This window comes from Capra hircus, chromosome 21, assembly GCF_001704415.2.
Source record: "Capra hircus breed San Clemente chromosome 21, ASM170441v1, whole genome shotgun sequence".
Taxonomy (NCBI): Eukaryota; Metazoa; Chordata; class Mammalia; order Artiodactyla; family Bovidae; genus Capra; species Capra hircus.
The window spans coordinates 28,005,278-28,032,979 of NC_030828.1; the positions used below are offsets into that span (position 1 = coordinate 28,005,278).

The 27,702-nt window shown below is 40.0% G+C and overlaps 1 protein-coding gene across 5 annotated transcripts in view; it reads right to left on the reverse strand.

Moving 5' to 3' along the window:
* TJP1 (tight junction protein 1) overlaps positions 18,479 to 27,702 on the reverse strand; it is a 112,781-nt gene continuing 103,557 nt past the window's right edge. For 2 of the 5 annotated variants that reach the window (XM_018066118.1, XM_018066116.1), the window contains 4 exons: positions 24,855 to 25,326; positions 23,422 to 23,639; positions 22,488 to 22,571; positions 18,479 to 19,962 (listed from right to left, as the gene is read on the reverse strand). In XM_018066118.1, coding sequence (XP_017921607.1) covers positions 19,868 to 19,962; positions 22,488 to 22,571; positions 23,422 to 23,639; positions 24,855 to 25,326 — 869 coding nt within the window. In that variant the 3' untranslated portion in view covers positions 18,479 to 19,867. Of the gene's footprint in view, positions 19,963 to 22,427; positions 22,572 to 23,421; positions 23,640 to 24,854; positions 25,327 to 27,702 lie in introns of all 5 variants that reach the window. The other 3 variants (XM_018066117.1, XM_018066114.1, XM_018066115.1) reach the window with 2 other exon arrangements.

Below are 27,702 nucleotides of genomic sequence, written 5' to 3' on the forward strand. Positions count from 1 at the left end.
AAAACAAACGATGTTTGTTTTCAATTATCTGTAAGTCTATTTATGTTTTGTAAATGTGTTCATTTGTATTACTTTTTAGATTCCACATGTAAGTGATATGATATTTGTCTTTTTCCCTCTGACATATTTCATTTAGTATGACAAACTCTTGACCTGTATGCAGGTCAAGAAGCAACAGTTAGAACTGGACACGAAACAACAGACTGGTTCCAAATTGGGAAAGGAGTACATCAAGGCTGTATATTGTCACCCTGCTTATTTAACTTATATGCAGAGGACATCATGAGAAATGCTGGACTTGGATGAAGTACAAGCTTGAATCAAGACTGCAGGGAGAGACATCAGTAGCCATCATGCAGATGACACCACCATTATGTCAGAAAGCAAAGAAGAAATAATGAGCCTCTTGATGAAAGTGAAAGAGGAGAATGAAAAAGTTGGCTTAAAGCTCAACATTCAGAAAACTAAGATCATGGCATCCAGTCCCATCACTTCATGGCCAATAGATGGGGAAACAATGGAAACAGTAAGAGACTTTAATTTCTGGGCTCCAAAATCACTGCAGATGGTGACTGCAGCCATGGAATTAAAAGACACTTGCTCCTTGGAAGAAAAGTTATGACCAACCTAGACAGCATATTAAAAAGCAGAGACATTACTTTGCCAACAAATGTCCGTCTAGTGAAAGCTATGGTTTTTCTGGTAGTCATGTATGGATCTGAGACTTGGACTATAAAGAAAGCTGAGTGCTGAAGAATTGATGTTTTTGAACTGTGGTGTTGGAGAATGCTCTTGAGAGTCTCGCGGACTGCAAGGAAATCCAACCAGTCCACTCTAAAGGAAATCAGTCCTGAATATTCATTGGAAGGACTGATGCTGAAGCTTAAGCTGCAGTACTTTGGCCGCCTGATGCAAAGAACTGACTCATTGGAAAAGACCCTGATGCTGGAAAAGATTAAAGGCGAGAGAACTGGGCGACAGAGGATGACATAGTTGGATGGCATCATTGACTCAATGGCTGTGAGTCTGAGTAAGCTCCAGGAGTTGGTGACGGATAGGGAAGCCTGGTGTGCTGCAGTCCATGGGGTCACACAGAGTTGGGGATGACTGAGCAACTGAACTGAACTCATGACAAACTCTAAGTTCACTCATGTTGCTGTAAATGGCATGATTTTATTCTTTTTATGGCTAATATTCCATGGTATATATGTACAATATTTTCTTTATCCATTCATTTGTCAGTGGACACTTAGGTTGCTTCCATGTCCTGACTGTTGTAAATAGTACTGAAGTAGACATTGGGGATGCATGTGTCTTTTTGAGTTACAGTTTTCTCCAGATACATGCCTAGGAGTGAGTTTGCTGGATCATATGGTAGCTCTATTTTTCATTTTTTAAGGAATGTTCTTACTGTTCTCCATAGTGGCTGCACCAGTTTACTTTCCTATCAGTGGTGTAGGAGAGTTCCCATTACTCCGCACCGTCTCTAGTGTTTATTGTTTGTAGACTTTTTGATGATGGCCTTTCTGATTGGTGTGAAGTGATAATTCATTGCAGTTTTGATGCATTTCTCTCATAATTAGTGATGCTAAAGATGCTAAGCATCTTTTCATGTGCCTCTTACCCATCTGTGTGTCTTCCTTGGAGATATGTCTATTTAGGTATTCTACCCATGTTTTGATTGGGTGGTGGTTGTTTTTTGTTTGTGTTTTTTTTGAGCTGCATGAGCTATTTGTATATTTTGGAGATTAATCCCTTATCAGTTGCTTCATTTGTAAATATTTTCTCCCATTCTGGGTTGTCTTTTCATCTTGTTTATGGTCTCCTTTACTTTGCAAAAGCTCAAGTTTAATTAGGCTTCATTTGTTTATTTCTGTCTTTGCAATATTTTTCTTACTCTAGGAGGTGTTCATAAAAGATGTTGCTGTGATTTATGTCAGGGTGTTCTTTCTGTAATTTCCTCTTAAGAATTTTATAGAATCTGGCCTTACATTTAGGTCTTTAATCATTTTTTAGTTTATTTCTGTGTATAGTGTTAGAGAATGTTCTAATTTCATTGTTTTACATGTAGCTCTCTAGTTTTCCCCACATACTTATTGAAGAGACTGTCTTTTCTTCATTGTATATTCTTGACTCTTTCATCATAGAGTAGGTGACCATATGTGTGTAGATTTATTTCCAGGGTTTCTATCCTGTTCAATTGATTTATATATTTCTGTTTTTGTATCGGTACCGTAATGTCTTACTTATGGTAGCTTTGTAGTAAGTTTGAAGTCAGGGGGTCTGATTCCTCCAACTCCATTTTTCTTTCTCTATATTGCTTTGGCTGTTTGGGGTCTTTTGTGTTTTTATTCAAATAGTAAAATTTTTTGTTCTAATTCTGTGAAAAGTGCCATTGGTAATTTGATAGGGATTGCATTGAATCTTTGGGTAGTATAGTCATTTTCACAGTATTGATTCTTCCAATCCAAGAACATGGTATATCTCTCCAGTTGTTTGTGTCATCTTTTATTTCTTTCATTCAGTATCTTACAGTTTTCTAAGCACAAGTCTTTTGCCTCATTAGGTAAGTTTATTCCTAGTTATTTTATTCTTTTTGTTGCAGCGGTAAATAGGATTGTTTCCTTTATATCCCTTCCTGATCTTTAGTTGTTAGTTGGTTATCCATTTTAAATATAGCAGTGTGTACATGTGGATTCCAAACTCCTTATTTATCCCTCCCCTCTGCCCTTCTCACATGGTAATCAAAAGTTCTTTCTCTAAATCTGTGAGTCTTTTTCTGTTTTGTATATTAAGTTTACCTGTATCATTCTTTTCAGATCCACATATAAGCAATATCATACAATATTTCTCTTGCTCTGTCTGACTTATTTCACTCAGTATGACAGTCTTTAGGTCAGTCCATGTTGTTGCAAATGGCATTATTATTAACAACTGAGTAATATTCCAAGGTACATATGTACCACATTCTCTTCATCTGTTCCTCTGCTGATGGACATGTAGGTTGCTTCCAAGTCTTGGCTGTTGTAAACACTGCTGCAGTGAACACTGGGGTGCACGTGTCTTTTCAGATCATGTTTTTCTGCAGATATATGCCCAGGAGTGGGTTTTCAGGATAATATGGTAGCTCTATATTTTTTAGCTTTTTTAGGAATCTCCATATTATTTTCAATAGTGGCTGTACAATTTACATTCCCACCAGCAGTGTTGGAGGGTTCCCTTCTCTCTACACCTTCTCCAGCACTTATTGTTTGTGAACTTTTAAGAAATTATTTAGTTATTTTTGCCTGTGCTGGGTCTTCATTCCTGCATAGGCTTTTCTCTTGTTGTGGTGAGCTGGGGCTACTCTTTGTTGTGGTGCTCAGCCTTGTTGCGGAGCAAGAGGCTGCAGAGTGCAGACTCAGTAGTTGTGGTACACGAACTTAGTTGCCCCACGGCATGTGGGATCTTCCTGGACCAGGGATTGAATGCATCTCCCTTGCATTAGCAGGTGGGTTCTTAACCGCTGGGCCACCAGAGAAGTCCGTTTGTGGATTTTTTGATAATAGCCATTTTGACTGATGTGAAGTGATAAATCTTATGATAGTTTTGATTTCCATTTCTCTAGTAGTTAGCAATTTTGAACATCTTTTCATGTGCCTCTTGGCCATGTGTCTTCTCTAGAAAAATGTCTATTTTGGTCTCTGCCCATTTTTTGATTGGGTTGTTAGTTTTGATGATATTGAGCTTCATGAGCTATTCGTAAATTTTGGAGACTAATCCCTTTTTGGTCACAACATTTGCAAATAGTTTCACCCACTCTGTGGGTTGTCTTTTTGTTTTGTTTATTGTTTCCTTTGCTGTACAAAAGCGTTTGAGTTTAATTAGGTCCCATTTGTTTATTTTTGTTTTTATTTCCATTGTTCTGGGAGTTAGATCTAATAGGTCTTGCTGCAATTTATGTCAGAGAGTGTTCTGCCTGTGTCTGTCTCTAGGAGTTTTATAGTGTCTAGTCTTACATCGAGTTCTTTGATCTAGTTTGAGCTTATTTTTGTTTATGGTGTTAAAGAATGATCTAATTTCACTTTTTGAATGTAGCTGTCCAGTTTTCCCAGCACATTTATTGAAGAGACTGTCTTCCCACCATTGTGTATTCTTGCCTCCTTTGTCTTAGATTAACTGACTGTAGGTATGTAGGTTTATTCCTGGGCTTTCTGTCCTGTCCCATCAGATCTACATTTCTATTTTTGTGCCAGTACCATACAATTTAATGACTATAGCTTTTTTTGAAAATTATTTTATTTATTTTTGGCTCTTCTGGGTCTTCATTGCTATGTGGGCTTTTCTCTAGTTGTGGCAAAGGCTATTCTCTACTCATGGTGCATGGGCTTCTCATTGCCGTGGCTTCTCTTATTGTGGGGTATGGGCTTTAGGGCTCTCAGGCTTCAGTAGCTGCAGCACGTGGGCTCAGTAGCTGTGACTCCCTGGCTCTAGAGCACAGTCCAGCAGCTGAAGTTGTTGGGTGGTGGTGTTCCACCACATGTGGGATCTTCCTCACCCAGGGATTGAACCCGTTTCTCCTGCGTTGGCAGGCACATTCTTTACCACTGAGCCACCAGGGAAGCCCAATGATTGTAGCTTTGTAGTACAGTCTGAAGTCAGGGAGTTTGATTCCTCCAGCTCTGTTTTTCTTTCTCAGGATGGCTTTGGCTTTTCAGGGTCTTCTGTCTCCATAGAGATTTTAAAATTTCTGTCCTCACTGTTGTGTGTAGTGCCATTCATAATATGATAGGGATTGCATTGAATCAGTAGATTGCATTGAGTAGTATAGTGATTTTCACAATATTGATCCTTCCAACAAGAATATTGTATCTTTTCCATTTGTGTCGTCTTTGATTTCTTTCATTAGCGTCTTATAGTTTTTGGAGCACGGGTCTTTTGTTTCCTTAGGTAGGTTTATTCGTAGGTATTTTATTCTTTTTGTTGTTGTGGTAAATGGGATTGTTTCTTGAACTTTTCTTTCTTATCTTTTATTGTTAGTGTATAGAAATGCAACAGATTTCTCTATAATAATTTTGTAACTTGCCACTTCAGCATATTCATTGATGTGCTCTAGTAGTTTGCTTGTAGCATCTCTAGTATAATATTTTCTATATATAGTGTCATGTCATCTGCAAACAGTGACAGGTTTTCTTCTTTTCCAGTGTAGATTCCTTTTCTTTTCTGATGGCCATAGCTAGGCCTTCCAAAACTATGTTAAATAAAGGTAGTGAGAGTGGACATCCTTATCTTGTGCCTGATCTTAGAGGGAATGCCTTCAGTTTTTCTCCACTGAGTATGATGTTAGCTGAGGTTTCTTGTATATGGCCTTTATTATGTTGAGGTAGGTTCCCATTTTGCTTACTTTCTAGAGAAGTTTTCTTATATATGGATGTTTGAACATGAACACGAACATAGTCACACAGTCATGTCTGACTCTTTGTGATCCCATAGACTGTGGTCTGCCAGGCTCCTCTGTCTGTGGAATTCTCCAGGCAAGAGTACTGGAGTGGGATTTCCTTCTCCAGGGGATCTTCCCAACCCAGGGATCGAACCCGGGTCTCCTGCATTGCAGGCAGATTCTTTACCAACTAAACTACTAGGGAAGCCCATGTGGATGTTTACTTTTGTCAAAAGCTTTTTCTGCATCTATTGAAATGATCATTTGGTTTTATTCAGTTTCATTTTATTTTTAATCTATCTTTTAGTTTTGATATTTTTTGGCAGAGATTTCATTTTTGAACTTTTTTCCTCTATAATTACCTCAAATAAGGGAATTTATGTGTGGTATCTCTGTTTTGGCATGTTATAAAGTGTTTTATTAATTGAAATATAATTGACATAGAAAATTTCAGGAGTGCAACGCAATGATTCACCATTTGTATATATTCAAAGCAATCACCATAATTAGTGTAGTTTCCATGGGTCACCATATAAACTTACAAAATTAATTTTTTATTGAGAACTTTTCCCATTTAGTTTCTTAGTTACTTCCAAATTGGCAATATGGTAATTTTTACTACAGTCACCTTGCTGTATATTTTATGTCCGTTATTTTATAACTAGAAATTTGTTTCTCTTTTCTCCCTTCACCCATTTGACAACCCCTTACCACCATTCCTCTCTGGCAGCTGTCTGTGAGTTTTGTTTTGTGTTTTTGGTTGCATGTATAGTGAAATTATATAGTGTTTGTCTTTCTCTGACTTACCTCATTTAAACTAATAATACCAAGATCCATCCATGTTGTCACAAATTTCATTCTTTTCTATAAATTTTCTAAAAAAGAAAATTTCTATTTTCTATGGCTGACCAATATATGTATGTTCATAAGTGTACTTACATATTGACACACACATGTATCTTCTTGTAATATATATGTGTGTACAGATATCTCTATCAGTGCTTCTTACTTTGTGTGTGTGTGTGTGTGTGTGTGTGTGTGTAGATATCACCTATCAGTGCTGCTTACGTTGTTTCCATGTCTTGGCTATTATAAATAACAGTAAGTCCCCTACATACAAATGAGTCCAATTTGTTTGTCAGTCCAACAAAGTTAGCCTGGGTACCCAACTAACACAATCAGCTGTATGGTACTGTACTGTAAAAGGTTTATAATACTTTTTGCACAAATAATACATTTAAAAACACAAAGAATAAAACCGTTTTCATCATACGGTACAGTACTTTGCAAATTACAATAGTGCACAACAACAGCTGGCATCGAGTGAACAGGCAAGAAGAGATACTGACTGGGAAGGGGAGGAGGTGGGCGGTGGTAGAGCTGAAGGGTCACTGGCAGTATGAGATGGAGGGCAAGCTGCGATGTCACTCATGCCTGTTGTTGAAGGCTCAGGTTCTGGTTCCTTGCTGGATTCAGTTCTGTCTACATCTTGAAAAAATAATCATGTGATGTCTGGGATAAAGCTCTTTTTTTCTCATCATGGATGACACAGTAGGGCTGGATTGCATTCCTTTTATTTTTCAATTTGTTAATGTGGTGTATTACATTGATTGATTTGCAGATATTGAAGAAACCTTGCATCCCTGGGATAAAGCCCACTTGGTCATGGTGTATGATCTTTTTAATGTGGTGTTGGATTCTGATTGCTAGAATTTTGTTAAGGATTTTTGCATCTATGTTCATCAGTGATATTGGCCTGTAGTTTTCTTTTTTTTTTTTTTTTTTTAAGCAGGATTGCTTTTTTTTCTTTTTTAATTATTGAGCTGTGCCAGTTTTTATATATTTTGGAAAGTACCAAATATTTTATATATTTTGGCTGTTTGGTGGGGAGTCATATGTAAGATCATATTTTCTGAAAATAATATTTTACTTCTTCCTCTCTCTTTTGGATGCCTTTCTATATCCTATTTTCATGTCAGATTACTCTAACTCAGACTTCATTACTGTCTTTATTTGGAGTGGTGAGCATAAATACCCATATCTTGTTCTTGATTTTAAAAGAAAAAGCTTTCAGTTTTTCACCACTAGTACAAGGTTACTTGTAGATATGTATTATATTGTCTTATCTTGAGGTATGCTCCTTCCATTCCCACTTTCTTGAAAGCTTTTGTCAGAAGAAGGTATTGAGTTTTGTTAGTTGCTTTTTCTGCATCTATTGAGAAGATCATGTATTTGTATTTCATTCTATACCATTGTTTTTCTACATCTATTGAAAGGATCATGTATTTATTCTTCTACTACCATTGTGTATCACTCTCATCAATAGATAGGTTTAGATTCAGATAGATAGATACATAAATATTGTCATCATCTTTCCATGATAGAAATTCCACTTGATTATGGTGTATGTACTTTTTAATTTGCTCTTACGTTTGGTTAGACTTTTGCTGAGACTTTTTGCATTATAGTCTTCAGACATATCAACCTATAGATGTATTTTCTTGTAGTGTTCCTTATCTCACTTTGATGTCAGAGTAATTCTGTCATCATCAAAAAGAGCTTGGGAGTGATCCCTTCTCAGTTTTTTGGAAAGAGTTTGAGAATGTTGGGTGTTGATTATTTTTAACATTTGGTAGAATTCACCAGTGAATCCTTCTGGATTGGGGCGTTTCTTTGTCAGGAAGTTTGTCTTTATTGTTTCAATGTATTCATTTATTTTTGGTCTATTCAGACTTTCTAGTCATGATTCAGTCTTGGTAGGTATCATGCCTACCAATTCTGGGAATTTATTTATTTATTATAACTCATCTAATTTCTTGGTAATTGTTAAAATATGGGTTCCCAGATGGCACTAGTAGTAAAGAACCCACCTGCCAGTGCAGGAGACATAGGAGATATGGGTTCAGTCCTCAGGGTGAGAAGATCCTCTGGAGGAGGGCATGGGAACCCACTCCGTATTCTTGCCTGGAGAATCCCATGGACAGAGGAGCCTGGCTTTTATGGTCCCTTGTATTTCTTTGTCTCCTCTCTCATTTACCAGATATTTTGTTCTCCTTTTTTCCCCTTTGTTAGTCTAGCTGAAAGTTTATCAGCTTGCAAAACACCAACTCTTAGCTTGATTTTTAACTCTTGTTTTCTAGTCTCTTACTATGTTAGTAGCCCCTGTTTGCTGCAATTAGAGAAAGCCTGCTCTGCAGCAAAGACCCAGCCCAGTCAAAAATAAATAAAATTTAAAATTTATTTTTAAAAGATTTTTAAAAAGTAGACCTAATGGATATACACAGAACATTTCATCTAAAGACACCAGAAAACACATTCTTCTTAAGGGCAAAAATACCATTCCCAACGATGTATCATTCTTGGGCCACAAAGCCAACCTTAACATATTTAAGATTAAAATCCCATGATTGCTTTCCCTCTACAATGATATGGAACTAGAATTCAGTAGGAGAAAAATGGTAACATTTTATAAATACATGGAAATTAAGCAACACACTCCTGAATAACCAATGGGTGAAAGTAAAAATGAAAGAAATTAGTATTTTGAGAGAAATAAAAATAGAAAATACCACAATTTAGAGAGTACATCAAAAGTAGTTCTTATGTGTTTACATTTTAAAAAAGTGAGTTTCCAAAGAAAACAACTAATCTTTACGCATCAAGGAAGTAGAAAAAAAGAAACAGAAAATTAGGAGAAAAAAGTAAAGAGCAAAGATTAGGGTTTTTTTTAGTTCTAAATTCTGCTCAAATAGAACTAGAGAGAAGCTCATGTGCTGCAACGTGTGAGCACACACAGTCCAGAGCCCATGCTTCACAGCAGGAGCAGCCTGCACACCTAAACTAGAGAACACTCTGGTGCCACAACGAAGGGCCGTTCACAGCATGGAAGACCTGGCACAGCCCCTCCTGCCCCCCCTCAAAAAAGTAAGATCCAACTATATGCTTTCTGTGAGACATGCCGTTTGGATTCACAGACACAAACAGGTTCAAAGTAAGGATGGAACAAGAGATGTCACACGAATAATAGGCAGAAGAGAGCTGGAGTGGCTATACTAATGTTGGTCAAAATAGATTTTCAGACCAAATAATATTGCTAAAGACAAAGAAGGACATTTCATAATGCCCTTGAGTTAGTGTTAGTTGCTCAGTGTATCCAACTCTTTGCCACCCCATGGACTATAGCCCACCAGGCTCCTCTGTCCACAGGATTCTCTTGGCAAGAATACTGGAAAGTGAAAGTGAAGTCGCTCAGTCGTGTCTGACTCTACGTGACTCCATGGGCTATAGTCTGCCAGGCTCCTCCATCCAAGGGATTTTGCAGACAAGAATACTGGAGTGGATTGCTATTCCCTTCTCCAGGATCTTCTTCACCCAGGGAATGATCCCAGGTCCCCTGCATGCCGGCACACTCTGTACTGTGTGAGCCACCAGGGAAGCTCCTGAAAGTGTTAGTTGCTCAGTCGTGTCTGGCTCTTTGTGACCCATGGACTGAAGCCTGCCAGTCTCCTCTGTCCATGGGATTCTCCTGGCTAGAATACTGGAATGGATAGCCATTCCTCCTCCAGGGGATCTTCCCCACCCAGGGATTGAACCCAGGTTTTCTGAATTACAGGCAGATTCTTTACCCTTTGAGCCACCATGGAAGCCAGAGAGACCATAAAATAAGACAAAAAAGTTAAGTTCAAATCACAAAAAATGTTCTTTGGTCAGAATGGGATTAAGTTAGAAATCAGTAAAACAAAGTGATTGGGGAAAGCCCCAGAGATTTAGAAGTTAAAGACGGTACCTGTATATGAGTCACGTTGCTATACAGCAGAGATTGGCACAATATTGTAAATCAACTATACTTCAGTTAAAAAAAATTTTTTTGAAATAAAAAAGAATACATTTTTAAATAACTCTGGGGTTAAATCATGGAAAATTAGAAAATATTTTCAGTCAGCTCAGTCCCTCAGTCGTGTCCGACTCTTTGCAACCCTGGACTGCAGCGCGCCAGACCTCCCTGTCCATCACCAACTCCCGGAATTTACCCAAACTTATGTCCATTGAGTCGGTGATGCCATCCAACCATCTCATCCTCTGTCATCCCCTTCTCCTCCTGCCCTCAATCTTTCCCAGCATCAGGGTCTTTTCAAATGAGTCAGCTCTTTGCATCAGGTTGCCAAAGTACTGGAGTTTCACCTTCAACATCAGTCCTTCCAATGAACACCCAGGACTGATCTCCTTTAGGATGGACTGGTTAGATCAACTGAATGTAAATAAAATACAACATATCAAAATTTAAGGAATAAAGCTAAAGCCCTATATAGAGGGAATTTATAGTTTTTAAATGCTTATATTAGAAAAGACCTCAAATTGATGAACCTCTATCTTCAAAGACCCTAAAAGAACAAACTGAACCCAGCTAAGCAGAAGGAAAGAATAAAAACTAGAGCAGAAACCCATTCAATGAGAAACAGCTGATAGAGAAAATTCAGTGAAATAGATCAAAATTGATTATTTTACATGTTTTCTGAGGTTGGTAAGTGTACTGCAGTTATGTAGAATAGTTTGTTCTCAGGAAATACGCACCACACCTGCAACCTCTGTTCAGATGACGCAGGAAAAATAATCTGTGTGTCTGTGTGTCTTCTCCCTCCCCGTCGATTTATATGTTGAACGCATAACCTCCAATGTGGTATATTAGCACATGGGGTTTGCATGGGAGTGATTAAAGATTTTTTCCCAGAGCATAAAAGATAAATCTGTTTTTATTTACACTTTATAATAGGAGATAATTAAGAAGCAGAAATAGATGACAGAGAACAACTGTGTGGAAGAAAAATTTGTCATTCTCTTATTTTTTTATATTTGAGTGTAGTGGATTTACAATGCTTTGTTAGTTTCAGGTGGACAGCAGAGTGATTCAGTTATATATTTTATATAGACACACATATATCCATTCTTTTTCAGATTCTTTCCCCATATAGTTTATTACAGAATATTGAGTAGAGTTCCTTGTGCTATAAGGTAGGTCTCTTTTGATGATCTGTTTTACATATAGTAGTATGTATATGTTAATCCCAAACTAGTAATTTATCCCTCACCCCCTTTTCACTTTGGTAACCAGAAGTTTGTTTCCAAAGTGTGTGAGTCTGTTTCTGTTTTTAAAATAATTTATTTTGTAACTTTTTTTAGACTACACATATAAGTGATAGTGTATGGTAATTATCTTTCTCTGAGTTACTCACTCAGTATGATTATGTCTAGGCCCATCCATATTACTGCAAATGGCATTATTTCATTATTTTTAATGGCTGAGTAATATTCCTATATATATATATATATATATATGTTGTTGTTCAGTCCCTCAGTCATGTCCAACTCTGTAACCTCTTGGACTGCAGGACACCAGGCTTCCCTGTCCTTCACTATCTCCCAGAGTTTGCTCAAACCCATGTCCATTGACTCAATGATGCCGTCCAACCATCTCATCCTCTGTCATCCCCTTCTGCTCTCAATATTTCCTAGCATCTGGGTCTTTTCCAATGAGTTGGCTCCCATTTTCAGTCAGTCCAAAGGACTCTCAAGAGTCTTGTCCAGCACAACTGTTCGAAAGCATTTCTTTGGCACTCAGCCTTCTTTATGGTCCTATTGTCACATCTATACGTGACTACTGGAAAAATCGTAGTTTCCACTATACAGATCTCTGTTGGCAAAGTGATGTCTATGATTTCTAATACACTGTCAAGGTTTGTGATAGCATTTCTTCCAAGGAGCAAGCGTCTTTTAATTTCATGGCTGTAGTCAACCACCTGCAGTGATTTTGGAGCCCAAGAAAATAGAATCTGCCACTGTTTCCATTGTTTCCCCATCTATTTGCCATGATGTATAGGGAACAGATGCCATGATTTTAGTTTTTTGAATGTTGAATTTTAAGCCAGCTTTGTCACTCTCCTCTTTCACCTTCATCAAAAGGCTCTTTAGTTCTTCACTTTCTGCCATAAGGGTGGTGTCGTCTGCATATCTGAAGTTATTGGTATTTCTCCTGGAAATCTTGATTCCAGCTTTTGCTTCATCCAGCCCAGCATTTCTCATGATGTACTCTGCATACAAGTTAAATAAGCAGGGTGACAATATACAGTCTTGACGTACTCCTTTCCCAATTTTAAACCAGCCTGTTCCATGTCCGGTTCTAACTGTTGCTTCCTGACCTGCATATAGGTTTCTCAGGAGGCAGGTCAGGTGGTCTGGTATTCCCATCTCTTTAAGAATTTTCCACAGCTTGTTGTGATCCACACAGTCAAAGGCTTTAGCACAGTCAGTAAAGTAAATGTTTTTTTTGGAATTCTCTTGCTTTTTCTATGATACAGCGGATGTTGGCAGTTTGATCTCGGGTTCCTCTGCCTTTTCTAAATCCAGCTTGAACATCTGGAAGCTCTCAGTTCATGTACTGTTGAAGCCTAGCTTGAAGGATTTTGAGTATTACTTTGTTAGCATGTGAAATGAGCGTAGTTGTGCAGTAGTCTGAACATTCTCTGGCATTGCCTTTCTTTGGGGTTGGGATGAAAACTGACCTTTTCCATTCCTGTGGCCATTGCTTAGTTTTCCAAAGTTGCTGGTATATTGAGTGCAGCACTTCAGCAGTAGCATTTTTTAAGATTTGAAATAGTTCAGCTGGAGTTCCATCACCTCCACTAGCTTGGTAGTAATGCTTTCTAAGGCCCACTTGACTTCACACTCCACGAATGTCTGGCTCTTACATGTACCGCCTCTTCCATACCCATTCTACTGTCGATGGACACTTAGATTGCTTCCATGTCTTGGCTACTGTGAATAGTGCTGCTGTGAGCACAGAGGTGCATGTTATCTTTTCGAATTATACTTTTTTTCCAGACATATGCCCAGGAATGGGATTTCAGGATCATATGGTAGTTTTATTCCTAATTTTATAAGGAATCTGCGTACTGTTCTCCATAGCGGCTGTGTCAATTTATATTCTTGCCTACAATATCAGAAGGTTCCCTTTTCTCTACATCCATTCCAGCATCTATTACTTATAGATATTTTGATGATGGCCATTCTGACCAGTGTAAAGTGATACATCACATACTTCATTGTAGTTTTGACTTACATTTCTCTAAAAATGAGCAATGTTAAGCATCTTTTCATGTGTTTATTAGTCATCTGTATGTCTTCTTTGGAGAAATGTCTATTTAGATCTTCTGTCCATTTTTTAAAATATTGACCTGCATTAGTTGGAGATTAATCATTTGGCCCCATTGCTTGCAAATGTCATCTACAAACAATGACAGTTTTACTACTTCTTTTCCAGGGTGAATTCCTTTTATTTCTTCTGATTTCTGAGGCTAGGACTATCAAAACTATGTTGAATAAAACTGGCTAGAGTGGACATCCTTGACTTGTTCCTGATCTTAGAAGGAATGCTTTCAGTTTTTCACCACTGAGTATGATAATTAGTTGTGGGTTTGCTATATATGCCTTTTTTATTGTGTTAAGGTCCCTCTATGCCTACTTTCTCTAGTTTTTTTCATAAATGGGTGTCAAATTTTGTTAAAAGCCTTTTCTGCATCTATTGCAATGATCATATGGTTTTTATTCTTCAATTTGGTGATGTGTTCACACAGATTGATTTGCAGATACTGAAAAACCTTGCATCCCTGGGATAAATCCCAGTGCATCATGGTGTATGATCCTTTTAATGTCTTGCTGGGTTGTTTGCTGTTATTTTGTTGAGGATTTTTACATTTATGTTCTTCAGTGATATTAGTCTATAATTTTTATGGTGTCTTTGTTGGTTTTGTTATCAGAGTGATGGCTGTTTCATAGAATGAATTTCAGTGATTCCTTCTCTGCAGTTTTTTGGAATAGTTTCAAAAGGATAGGTGTTAGCTCTTCTCTCAATGTCTGATAGAGTTTGCCTGTGAAGCCATCTAGTCCTGGACTTTTGTTTGGAGTTTTTCAATCACAGGTACTTAAGATTGATTTGTTCCTGTTTTCTGTTTCTTCCCAGTTCAGTCTTAGAAGTGTGTACCTTTCTAAGAATGTCATTTTTTTCTAAGTTGTGCAGTTAATTGGCATATAGTTTCTTATAGTAGTCTCTTATAACCCTTTGTATTTCTGGGGTATCCATTGTAAACTTCTTTTTTCATTCTAATTTTGATTTGAGCCCTCTCCCTGTTTTTAACAGGATGCATCTGGCTGAAAATTTTTCTGTTTAATCTTTTCAGAGAACCAGCTTTTAGTTTTGCTGTTTGTTTTGTGTCTGTTTCTGCTCTGCTCTTTATTATTTCTTTCCTTCTACTATATTGGGTTTTGTTTGTTCTTCCTCTAGTTGCTTTAGGTGTGAGGTTAGATTGCTTGAGATATTTGTTTCCTGAAGTAAGATTGTATTGCTATAACTTTCCTCTTTGAATGGCTTTTGCTTCTTTCCATTGGTTTTGGATAGTCATGCTTTTGTTTTCATTTCTTTGTAGGTAATTTTTTGTTCCCTATTTGATTTCTTTAGTGACATATTGTTGAGTGACATGTTGTTTAGCCTCCATGTAATTCTTTTTTTTCACATTTTTCTTCTTATACTCGATTTCTAATCTTACGGCATGGTGGTCAGAAAAGATGCTTGATAAGATTTCTGTTTTCTTACATTTCCTGAGGCTGGCTTTGTGGCGCATCATATGACCTATGCTGGAGAATGTTCCATATGTGCTTGAGAAGAATGTGCAGTCTGCTGCTTTTAGATGGAATGCTCTAGAAATGTCAAGTCCATCTGGTCTAATAAGTCATTTAAGGCCTGTGTTTCCTTATTGATTTTCTGTCTGGGTGATCTGTCTGGTGATACTAGTAAGGTGGTAAAGTCCCCTACTAATATTGTGTGGCTTTCACTTTCTTCTTTTATGGCTGTTAGCATTTGCCTTGTATATTGATATTGAGGTGCTCCTGTGTTAGGTACATATGTATTTACAATTGTTGTCTTTACTTGGATTGGTCCCTTGATCATTATATAGTGTCCTTGTTTGTGTCTTATAATCAAGTCTTCATTTTAAAGTCTATTTAGTCTGTTATAACTATTGCTACTCCAGCTTTCTTTTGATTTCCATTCACATGGAATACCCTTTTCCATCCCTTCACTTTCAGCCTGTATGTCCCTTTATCTGAAGTGGGTCTCTTAAAGACAGCATATATAGGGGTCTTGTTATTTGTATCCATTCAGCCAGTCTGTGTCTTTTGATTGGCGCATTTAATCCATATACATTTAAGGTAGTTATCAGGATGTTATGTTCTTATTGCATTCTTTCAGAATTGGTTTTGTGGGTCTTTTTACTTCCCTTCCTGTTTTGCTCTCTTCTTTAGCATTTTGTTTCAATTGCTTTTTCTTTTGTGTGTGCGCATCTGTTGTAGATACTTGGTTTATGGTAAGCATGAGGTTTTGGTATAGCAGTCTGTATATGTACAAGATTGGTTTAAATTGCTGATTTCTTTATTTCCAGTGTGTTTCTAACACCCTGCATTTTTACTCTACTTTTCTTACAATTGCTGGTTTTGATACCACATTTGTGTATGGATGATTTCCTACATTTACTATTTGATTGCATTTACCAGTGAGCTTTCCTATTTGTAATATTCTAGTTTGTAGATATGGGTTTTTCTTTTCCACCTAGCCAAGTTCTGATAGCATTTGTTATAAAGCTGATTTGGTGCTGCTGAATTCTCTTAGCTTTTGCTTGTCCATAAAGCTTTTCATTTGAGTGAGTTGCTGGGTATTCTTGGTTGTAGGTTTTTTCATGACTTTAATGTGCCACATACTTCTGGTCTGCAGTTGCCACTGAAAAATCAGCTGACCACCTTATGGGGATTCTTTATGTATTTGTCTTTCTTTTCTTGCTTATAATGCTCTGTTTTTCTGTCAATTTGATTAATATGTGTTCCTCCTTGGATTTATTCAGTATGGGACTCTGAACTACCTGGACTTGAGTATTTCTTTTTCCATGTTACGGAAATTTTCAGTTATCATCTCTTCATGTATTTTCTCAAGCTCTTTTTCTCCTCCTTCCTGAACCCCTGTAATATAAATGTTGCTTTGCTTAATGTTGTCCCAGATATCTTTTCTACTGTCATTTCTTTTCTTTTTGGTGTTCTTTTGTGTTGGAATATAATTGCTTTAGAATATTTTGCTAGTTTCTGCTGTACAATGAAGTGGATTAGCTCTGTGTATACATCCCCTTCCTCTTGGACCTCCCTCCCACCCACCCCCTTTAGGTCATCACACAACACCAACTGAGCTCCCAGAGCTATATAGCATTCCCACTAGCTAGCTGTTTTACACATGGTAGTGTATATGTGTTAATCCTAATCTCCCAGCTTGTCCCATCTTCCCCTTCCACGATGTCCACTCTATTCCTTCAAATAGGTTCATTGGAACCAATTTTTATAAACTGCACATATAAGCATTATTTTTCTTTTACTTCACTCTGTATGACAGACTCTAGGTCCATCCACATCTCTGCAAATAACCCAACTTCTTTCTCTTTTAGAACTATAGAGCAATATTCCAAAATATGTACATGTACCACAATCTCTTTATGCATTCATTTGTTGATGGACATTCAGGTTGCTTCCACGTCCTGGCTATTGAAAACAGTGCTGCAGTGAACACTGGGGCACATGCGACTTTTTCAGTTACGGTTTTCCACAGGGGTGAATGCCCTGGGACTGTGCTGTCCATATGGTAGTTTTATCCCTAGTTTTCTTAAGGAATCTCCACAGTGGCTGTTATCAGTTTGCATTTCCATGAAGGCTGCAAGAGGGCTCCCTTTTCTTCACATTCTCTCCAGCATTTGTTTGTTGATTTTCTGATGATGGCTGTCTGACTGGTGTGAGGTGATAGGCTTCACTAGTTTTGATGTGCATCTAATACATGAGAAGACGCTCAATATTCATTGTTTATTAGCCATCTGTATGTCTTCTTTGTTTAGGTCTTTTGCCCACTTCTTGATTGGGTTATTTTTCTGATATTGCGATGCATGAGCTGCTTTGTGTCTTTTGGAGATTAACCCTTTGTCAGTTATTTGACTTGCTATTATTTTCTCCCATTCTGAGGGTTGTCTTTTCACCTTGTTTATAGTTTCCTTTGGCTGTGCAAAAGCTGAGTTTAATTAGGTCCCACTTGTTTTTGTTTTCATTACTATAGGAGGTATCATACATAGATGACCATAGGTGCATGGGTTTATCTCTGGGCTTTCTGCACTGTTCCGTTTGGCTGTTTGCTTTTGTACCAGTACCATTCCTATATACAATCAAAGAAAAGGAAGAGAAATTAAGGAAAGCATCTCATTTACCACTGCAACAAAAAGAACAAAATACCCAGGAATAAATCTACATGGAGTCAGAAAGAGTCGGATACCACTGAGCGACTGAAAAAAGGAGGCAAAAGACCTGTATGCAGAAAACTTTTAAGACACTGATGAAAGAAGTCAAAGACAAATGTGTATACTACCCAAAGCAATCTACAGATTCAATGCTATTCCTATCAAATTACCAATGGCATTTTTCACAGAACTAGTAACAGAAAATTTTACAATTTGTATGGAAACACAAAAGACCCCAAATAACCAAAGCAATCTTGAGAAGGAAAATGAGAGCTGAATGAATCAGGCTCCCCGACTTGATAATGTACTACAAAGCTATAGTAATCAAGACAGTATGGTACTGGCACAAAAGCAATTATAGATGCAAGCTATACCTTATCTCCCCCAAAATATAGCAACATCAGAAAACATCCATGTTATGTTTTTGGGAAACTGTTAAGGGAGGAGACCAATTATATACCAGTTGGCCCTCAGGAATATGAAACCCTTGTAGACTTACAGGCACAATGTTAAGATGGCCTGTTCTCTGCCAGGGTACAGGGAATCCCCCCCACCCCACCTCCACCCCCCCCCCCCCCAGCCCAAACAAGGCCCAACACTGCAGCAAGTAATGATGATTGGTCTGCAGGATTTTATGTTAGGTTGTGAAGTTGCAGGACACTAGAACCAGTGGGCAAACAGACAAACAAGCACCTTATTTTAAAAAGTTTTATTCTGTAGATTTAGAAATTTGAGAGTTTTTAATAACTGTAAAAGAAATCCAGTCACACCTAATGATTAACAGAATGTAGTGGTGTATTATCTAAACAGAAATCGTGCTGATGTGCCATAATAAATTGTCTATTAGTAAAAAAATACACTTTAGGGCACAGCATCGTATCACAAATTACAGTAGGGATACTTTGCAAGAATTTATTCAAACTAGAGAATTCTGAGTAACTGTGTCTTCTGAATGCAGCACTTAAAAATGTAACAACTCTGTGCATTCTTTTTTCTTAAAAAATGACCTTGTGTGTGTCATAGAAATGCTGCTTTATTGCTGCAGAAGTCAAAGTTCAAGGCTCAAGAGGTACAGGAGAGAATACAAAGGTAGCCTTAAGAAACTTGGTTTTGTTTATGTATAAAAAAGGTAAAGTTTATAAAAGTTAATTTACAAACCAAGAACAAAGTGGTATGCACGCTTTATGTACAAGCATCCTTAAAACATCAAAATTTATCAAATGCATTGCCAAAAGAAAAACAACCACTGCCTCTTGCCGGAAAAAAAAACCACCACCCAAAATCACACCATTATTTTCTTCTGGGTGATCACATATTTCTGAAACCACCAAATGCACAATTTACTCCATCTTTTTCATGATACAGTATCTCGATGCACACAAAGCCATAAAACTTAGTGATACACAGACAGAATGATCTAACAAAAACATGAGGGTAAGGCATTCCTGCTGGTCAGTATGTCTGTGGTGATATGGTTAGTTTATGGATCCAGAAGAGGCCACGGAACCAGTCTCATGCTTTGGTGTCCTTCCCTAAGAAAAGTGAGTTTTCGTATACAGTAAGTCATTGTCTTCACTTGACCCACACCTCCCCCCCAACACACCACAAATTCCCCTTGCTGTACATTTCTGTTAAATCCACTACACTGGTTATATATTCGAGGTGCATTTTAAAAATGTGTGCATATTACTTCATGCATAATAAAATGTGTGTGTTTAGGCCAGGGCCATAATAAAATCTGAAACAGTGTACTTTGGAAAGACTAGAACTCAAATGCACCCCATTTACTGGCTGGTATTTTAACGGAAATCAATGTTAAGTAAGTGACCATATAAAAGTACAAAAGTCATTACAAAGCATCGCATCTCTAAGCCTCCAGCCCTCATCAGCCCCAAATGGGCAGTGGGCAGCATGTTCCCAGGCACGCACACTCAGCCTCCCCCATCCAAACACAGCGCGTAAGACTAACACACTGCAGGATCAACTCCAGGAAAAGGTACTACTTGATAGAGTGGTTCCATTTTAGATTTAGTAAGTTTAACCCAGTTTCACATTATTTAATCAAGTTCGTATATTTTAAGGATTAAAAGTGGTCAATCAGGACAGAAACACAGTTTGCGCCAACAAGATAATTTGGATCTCCAGGAAGACACTTGTTTTGCCAGGTTTTAGGATCACCTACAAGAGAAAAAAAAGTCCACGTCATTTCTGGTTCTTAAACTGCTTGCAATCATGGGGCAAATAAAACATGTAGACACAATTATCCTCTATTCCTTTAGCATACTGCACTTGCGCCAAAGCTCTTAGTGCTTTCTTTTCATTGCAGACCCGCTGGAATTGAATGATCCAAAAGCTGCTGCAGATTTCTGTTCTTTAAGTTCATGCCTTTTAAAAAATAAATACAAGTCAGGGTGATTATATGCCTGGGACAATTCCAGTTTGCCCAAGTCCAAACACTCATTAAAAGTACTCTTCTTTCACTTTCAAAAGTCTGGATTAATTTGTATGATCATTCCATTTGAGCTGAGTATAAGAACACATTTCTCACACTTGACACACCAAATGAAACCCTCAACATTCTACAGAATTTGAAAGACTCTCTTCCCTGGGAATTCTGGGGTGGTCCAAGTGGTTGAGACTCTGCTCCTACTGCAGGAAGTAAGGATTCCATCCCTGGTCAGAGAACTAGATCCCACAGGGAGCCCCACCAAAAGACCCTCTTTCCCTCTACCCAAAATTAAAACAGTGAGAGCGGGCTAGAGTTTTTCAGCCTGCTCTGGCTGTACAGAAAAACCATCATGAAGCTTCCAAGTCAGTGAGCTGTGTGAGATTGAAGCCAGGCCTGGGCCCTTAACCAGGTGACTTGACATTCACAGTTGCAGCTAAGCAGCCCTGGCAGTGGACTCAGCATGAAGAAGACTTGGGGTGGCCTGTTGTCTCCTGTGTCCATGGTAGCGTTGGTGTTAATCACTCAAGTTGTGTCCGACTCTTTGTGACCCCATGGACTGTAGCCTACTGTCTATGGGATTCTCCAGGCAAAAATACTGGAGTGGGTTGCCATCCCCTTCTCCAGGGCATCTCCTGATGTAAGTCACTGTCAAAAAGTTGATGCCTGCACACCAACAGTTCCTCACCAGGAGCAGTTGTACCCCCAGAGGATGGTGTCCAGAGGCGATTTTGGGGTCCCAGCTGGCACCTAGAAGCCGGGAGACTCTCAAACACCCCACAGAACCTTCACACAATAGGCTGTCCATTACCTCAGCAATGTCATGGATCACGTGAGTTCAGAGAAGTTCAGTTCAAAGGTACATGTAGGTTTATGTAATACTGCAGACAACAAACTGTTCAGGCACTGAGATAAGGTTTTCCTCAGAGTTGTCATAAGTATCCTTAGGTTCAAAAATTCTTTTCAGTATACTCGTTTTTCTTGGATTAAGTCAGTAGCTATTGAAATCTACCCTTGAGTTTTTAAAAAAAGAAATTTATAGCAGCAAAAGCATTCCAAAGTCATACAGAATTACACAGAAGCACATTTCTCTTCCAGGTGTTAAGTACTCAAATTTAACACAGGAAAAAGTTTCAATCTAAAAAAATGACGTTTTATGGCACAAGACAAACTATTTGAAGCGTACTGATTTTCACTTACAGTTAGGGCTCTCAACCTGTTTTGGATTCAAGGATGGTCACAGCCCATACTAAGACCTGACTTGCAGGATATACGTTTTAAGTGTAATTTTATTATTAATGTCAATCCACTACTTCAAACTAAGCTAATACAATGTTCTCAGTGGAGGCCCTGAAGAAACAGCTTTAATATTTACTATGTAAAAACTAACTTTCCCCAGAAAATGGAGAACGTGTGAATATATGTTAGTATTTTATGTTAGGTAGTATTAAAATATGCTCTTTACACCATAAAACTTTCACTCATACTGTTCCAAATTAAAAGTGCATAATTGGATCATCTGATTTATCAAAAATTCAGAAGGACTTTTAAATTCTAAAGTGATCTATACCAAAAATATAGAAAGTTCTAACTGACTTAGTCACCCAAGGAAGTGAGAAATGTGAAAATGCAATGGAAGCCTTGAAATTCATGATCTTGACAGCAAAAAGCCGTTTTAAAATAGTGTATTACAGAAGTGTTTAATGTTTTACATGGAAAAACCATGGCCAAGTATGATCACAGTGGAAGGTCTTTTATCTTTCAAGTTCCTCTAGTCTATGTGTATATACACACATACTCTACAAAGTAATATATACATTTTGTACATTGAGAAATTCAAGTAACCAAAAACAAATTACATAAATCAAGTCCTTTTTGTAAGATGAAAATCCCTGTGTATGCAGGACAGTATCAGTTCTCCCACCACATCTTAGAAATTTTGACATCATTTTGTCGACCACCATGAAACTGTCCACTTTTGGCCAAATCATCCATGTTTAAAGGCAGAGGCTTCCACACCTTACCCTTCTCATTTACAACAGATGCGTCACAAGGAAACTCCACAACACTGGTGATGCCTACAAGGCCAGAGGGATGGAGGGCGATTGGCTCATGATCAGCGTGAGTAGCGCCATCAGCCCAGGCTCAATAAATGACAGCACCCAAAGCCCCAAAGGACAGAGAGAAGACAGCGTACCCGACGAGGAGTCGGATGATTTTAGAGCAAAAGACCAACCGTCAGGAGTCATGGACGCACAGTGTGGTAGGCGCAGCTCCACCGGCTTCAGGAACTTGAGGCCATGGGGCCCACACATCACTAAGGGGCTTAGCAGGGTCTCACCTGGGGGAGGGGAGAGCAGGGAGAAGAGATTAGACAGCTGCCTCCTTCTGGACACAGTTCTTCTCACCCTTCTCCTAACCACAGGCCTTAAAGCCAAAAGGTGATTAGTTCTCTGAGTGGTGCTGACCAAGAGAAACCTAACAGACTCCAGAGGTAATTTAACATTTTCCTGTAGCCATGTTACAAAGTAAAAAGAAACAGGTGATGTCAATTTTATTATTTTATATAACCTAATGTATCCAAAACATTATTTCAAAAAGTGAGCAATTTACTACATCTCTGGAACATTTAACCCTTCTCAGTTTTAAAGCAGCCATGTGTCAAGTGCTGAAGAGCAGCACACTGCTGGTGGCCACAGGGTCCTGATGGTATGAGACACACGTAAATGTTTTACAGAGGTCACTTGTACCTTACGTTTTTACTGTTGCATTTGCTACAGAGTTAAGTGAGTGAAAACAGGAAACAAGCAAACATTCTAAAAGAAGTTGTAACATGGTTCATTATTGTGTCATCCTGATTGACCCAGGAAGACTGTGACACAAGCTGCGGCAGCCAGTGGTGATGCATCCTCCCTGTGCAGGGTCTGGGGGTGATGGGGGCTGATCCAACAGCTTACCTGCACCAGCAGGCGGCTGCTCCGAGTGAGGCCTCTGGAGTGGGTGCTACCTATTACCTAATCCATCTCCAAAGCTGCCAAGGGTAAGGACTCACAGATGAATCTGGGGGAGGGCAGCCAGGACTGGCTGGCAGGCCCCTCCCCAGCAGAAGGAACCTGAGGGCAGCCAGGTTTCCTGTCTCACGGCCTGATAGGCCTGCAAGAGCATGCAGGCTGCCTGAAGCGCGCACCCACCCTTCTCTTTGTCCAAAGGCGGCAGGATGCTGTTGTCCCGGCAGACCTTGAAGTAGATCTCCTGTTCCACCCCCTCGGGAATGGCTCCCTGGGGGATGATGATGCTGACACCGGTCTCAATGGAGCTCAGCACCCCACCATTGCTGTTAAACACACCACGGGCAGTAGCCACCACTGTGTGACCGTCTTCATCTTCATCCTCCTCCACAGCTGAGGGACTGAGTTCAGAAACAGCCATTGAAGTACATTGTTAGTGACACATAGAAACTCCCACGGCTGTGTTAATCAAGCATATTCCTCCACATCATCAAGGTATTTTAGTTAGTAGTTTCACCGACAGATCCTACTCACTGGAATAACTAAACATGCACTTCCGGGACAAGTTTTGCAACCAGAACATGCAAAGCCTGATACACTGCTCACCCAACATCTTACATCCATGAAACTGGTGTTTTAAAATTGATGGCACATTATGTTTTGATAGCTGGTTTTTTCCTTCTTACTGATAAGTAATGCAACAGTGGCATCTTAGACATGATAGAATATACACTCACTAGGCCTCCTCTCTCTCCACTGAGGATTTCTGGTGTGCACATATTTCCCTTCCCACCCAGAGCACAGACATCCAGCTCCATGAAGTCATGAAGACCCTGGTGCAGGCAGACACGTGGAGAGGGGCCGGCCTGTGTGCATGGTCACACAAGGTGGAGAGGATGCGGTACCAATTCTCCTTCAAAAGTGGGGGCTTTTGGGATCTCCCAGAGTTACGTTCTGAGCCAGGACTAAAGGTTAGCAGCAAGATAGCTTCTGGACAAAATGAAGCTAAGTGTGAAGGCCTGCAGCCTCACTCCTGAGCAGCCAGATGAAGGGGTGGGCCGGCTCCTTTGGGACCCTGACTGTCCCTCTGCTCCAGGGGCAGCCTACAGGTGGACCTGACTGTCCCTTTGTATCAGCGGCTGAGGGAGGCTGTCACGGTGCAGACAAGGGAGGGTTCAGGGAGCCGGCCCCAGGCAGGCTGGCCTCTTCTCATCTGCTCACCATCTGACCACAACCGTTAAGAAAGTGTTTCTTTTTACCCTCACTGCAAATGAACAGTGGGTGAGGAAACAAACTCTTTTCGAGACACTTTCCGGAGTGCCTCCCCAGCTGGAGGTCAGAGGTCAGACTGGGGTCATGCTGAATGAGCTGCAGTGTCCCTCAACCTGGTTCTTACACAGCAGGGACAGTGAGTGAGGACAGCTGAGCCACATGAGCAGTAGCTTCAGGACAGCACTATCATCATCTCTGCAGAATCCCTGCTATGGCAGTGGTTCCAGCGTTTGGCATGGCACCACTTACCTTCAAGTCTGAGCTGAGATCATCAGGCAAGTACCCCAACTACACCTGACTCACATGAGGCCAATCACCAGGCCGGGCAAAGACAAAACTCTTACCTCACGGGCACTGCTCTCGGTCCCGTGCTAACACTGTTTACTTGGTATTTCAGCTTGTTGTTTGTGTGGACAGAGAAGGTCTCCACGCCACTGTCAAACTCAGGAGGCTGTGCAGACTTCAGGAGGGTTTTTGGAGAAGCGGGGGCTTTGGAGGACAGGTCAGGTTTGTGTGTGGTTTCATTCGGAAGAAGATTGTGGTTGAATTTAGGACTTTCAAACTTGCGTTCAAATGGCCGTGCAGAGCTTGTGTATGGTTTTGGTGTGAATCGATTGTATGCTGGCGTGATGGTTTTCTGCGTCTGCTCGACCCCATTAGCTGGGGCTTTCTCTGGGAAACTCTTTTGGGGGTAGAAGGCAGACTGGACAGCGTCCTCTCGGGTGGCTGGTCTGTAAGCTGCTGGCTTATTCTGAGATGGAAGTGGGTCCGGTTTGGACACTAATGAGTTCTGAAAATCCAACGACATGGCATTACCTGAAAAAAAAGTAGAGAAGTATTTCAAGAACTTCTGAACGTAATTTAATTTGTGAATACTGAATTACCATGCTGTGCATCTGAAATTAGTATGAAGTCAACTATACTTCAATAAGAAAAAGTAAAAAGTATATTCAGTGGCGTGAATAAAAACAGAATTAGAAATCCATCTCTTACTGACTATAATGCTTGGTGAGATGGAAAAGATGTTACAACAAGCCAAGCATAAATCCACCTGGATGAACAATTTGCTCATCAAAGTATCGACAAGTAATGTTCTGCAGAAACTACAGTATCTGTAATTCTAAACTTGGTCTCTAGGAATAAATCTTGAAACAGTTTTTCATCCAACAGAAGATAGAAACCCAAATGCCTATCCTTCCTGAAACAAGCTTCAACACCACCACCTGCTTGTCTCTCCCACTGGCGTCAAGAGGCGGTGCTGGGGCTGATTGCCAGTCTGAGGACCACATGACCCTGGTGGCCGTGTGTGATCGTGAGGGAGCAAGAGAAAGCACGGTGTGATACCTGGGACGGCGCTGATGCACCTGGAGCCGGGGCCGTGCCTCTGGAGACTGGCATCAGAGGAGCCCCACTCCAGTGTCCATGACAAAACTGAAGCAGAATGACCAATGTGTCTTATGTTAAATCAGTACTACAAAACTCACCATAATTAAAGTCAAAAAAGAAAAGTCAGAGTCGGAGTAGCTACTTATAACATGCATAATTGATAAAAATTAGGAGAAAAAAACCTGTATGTCCATAAGAAAGAATCAACCAATAGGAACAGGCAAAAATACAAGTGAAAACGAGACTAAACCAGTAATCATAGCAACATCACTGTTACTTAGGAAAATTAAAAACCAAAACCAAAAAAATATGATTTCACATCTATTGAATTTGTAAAACTTTGAAAGTGTGGCGATGCCAAGTCCTGGCAAAGATGTGGACTAACAAGAGTTTCCATGTACAGATCTTCTTTGATTCCCCTGGGAGTGTTAGAGCAGCAAGGTGAATATCACATGTGATTTACTGAATGCTGTCCTGAGAGTAAAAAACAAACTGGCTGTTTGGGTGCAGGACAGCTGTAACGGTGTCAGTTGTTCACCCCTGTGATGGGGCGGCTGACTGGAGCTCTGCTCACTGCTGCTGCTCAGCATCACAAGGGATTGTACTACTCACTAACCTGGGAAAAGACCAAAATTTAAAATACAGTTTCTACTGAGTGTGTTTTGCTTTTGTACTGCAGTAAAGTGAAAGCGTCATTAAGTCAGGAACCTTCTGTAGGGCTGGTGGCAGTGTAAAATAACACCAACTGCATTTTATGTTAATATCAGTGTTTGACACACTCTTCCAGAAATGAGAGAAAGAGGAAACCTGTCCCAGCTCTCAAGAGACCAGTACAACTTTGATACCAAAACCAGACAAGGACAAGAAAATTTTTTGTGAGCATAGTAATATAACTTATCACAGGACAGAATAAAGGAAATAAATCATAGGATCCTCTACAGTGCGTTTGGCCTTCTGTATCCTCGGATGTGCAGCCCGAGCGGGGGGTGGGCGCTGTACTGCACCAGTCCCACCAGGGACTTCTGCTCCATGGATTTCATTCAGTGTGCATGCAGAGTAGGGGCGTCCTGCGGATACCAAGGACAACTGCACATAAAGTCAGTTGATAGAATGTTTTCAGCAAACTAGAAGGAAGGGCACCCAGAGAAGTCACACACTGCCCATCTGCTCTCCCGAAGTGGGAGCTGGAGCAAAAGAGGTATGCTATTATTGCTTCTATTCACACAGCACTGCACATCCCAGCCATTGCAGAGAGGCAAAAAACAACAAAAAACAGAAAGGCATAAGGTTTGGAGAGTAAAAAGTTAAAACTTTGTCTGCAGACATGACCGTGTGAAAAGAAAATCCTAGCATACAGTGATATCGAATCACAGCCCTGGGAGTGGACACCGGTGACTAGAGCAGCACCGTCTGCAGCAGTGGGACGTGCGACGAGACGTGCCCCGTGTGTGTCCTGGGAGGGCGCCCCAGGGGGTGGGGGTGGGGCCACAGGCCCTCCCAGGGTGTCTGGGCTGCGGGCTGGAAAGATGGCGGGAGGCTCAGGAGAGGTGTACTTGCTGAGACGCAGGAGGAAGCTGAAAGAAGCAGGAAGGGGGGTGGGGGCGGCGGCTTGGGCGAGGGAGACAGTTTGCTGATCACAGATGTGGAGGACAAGACACAGGCAGACACGCAGGGACACCCCCAAGATGGCCCTGCTGAGAGACCTCGTGTGAGGAGGGATGTCACCATGATTTTTACAAACCACCCTTCATTTAGTTTTGGACATACTGGTAAACTCCACGTACAGAAATTGAGCTGTGTTAGGCA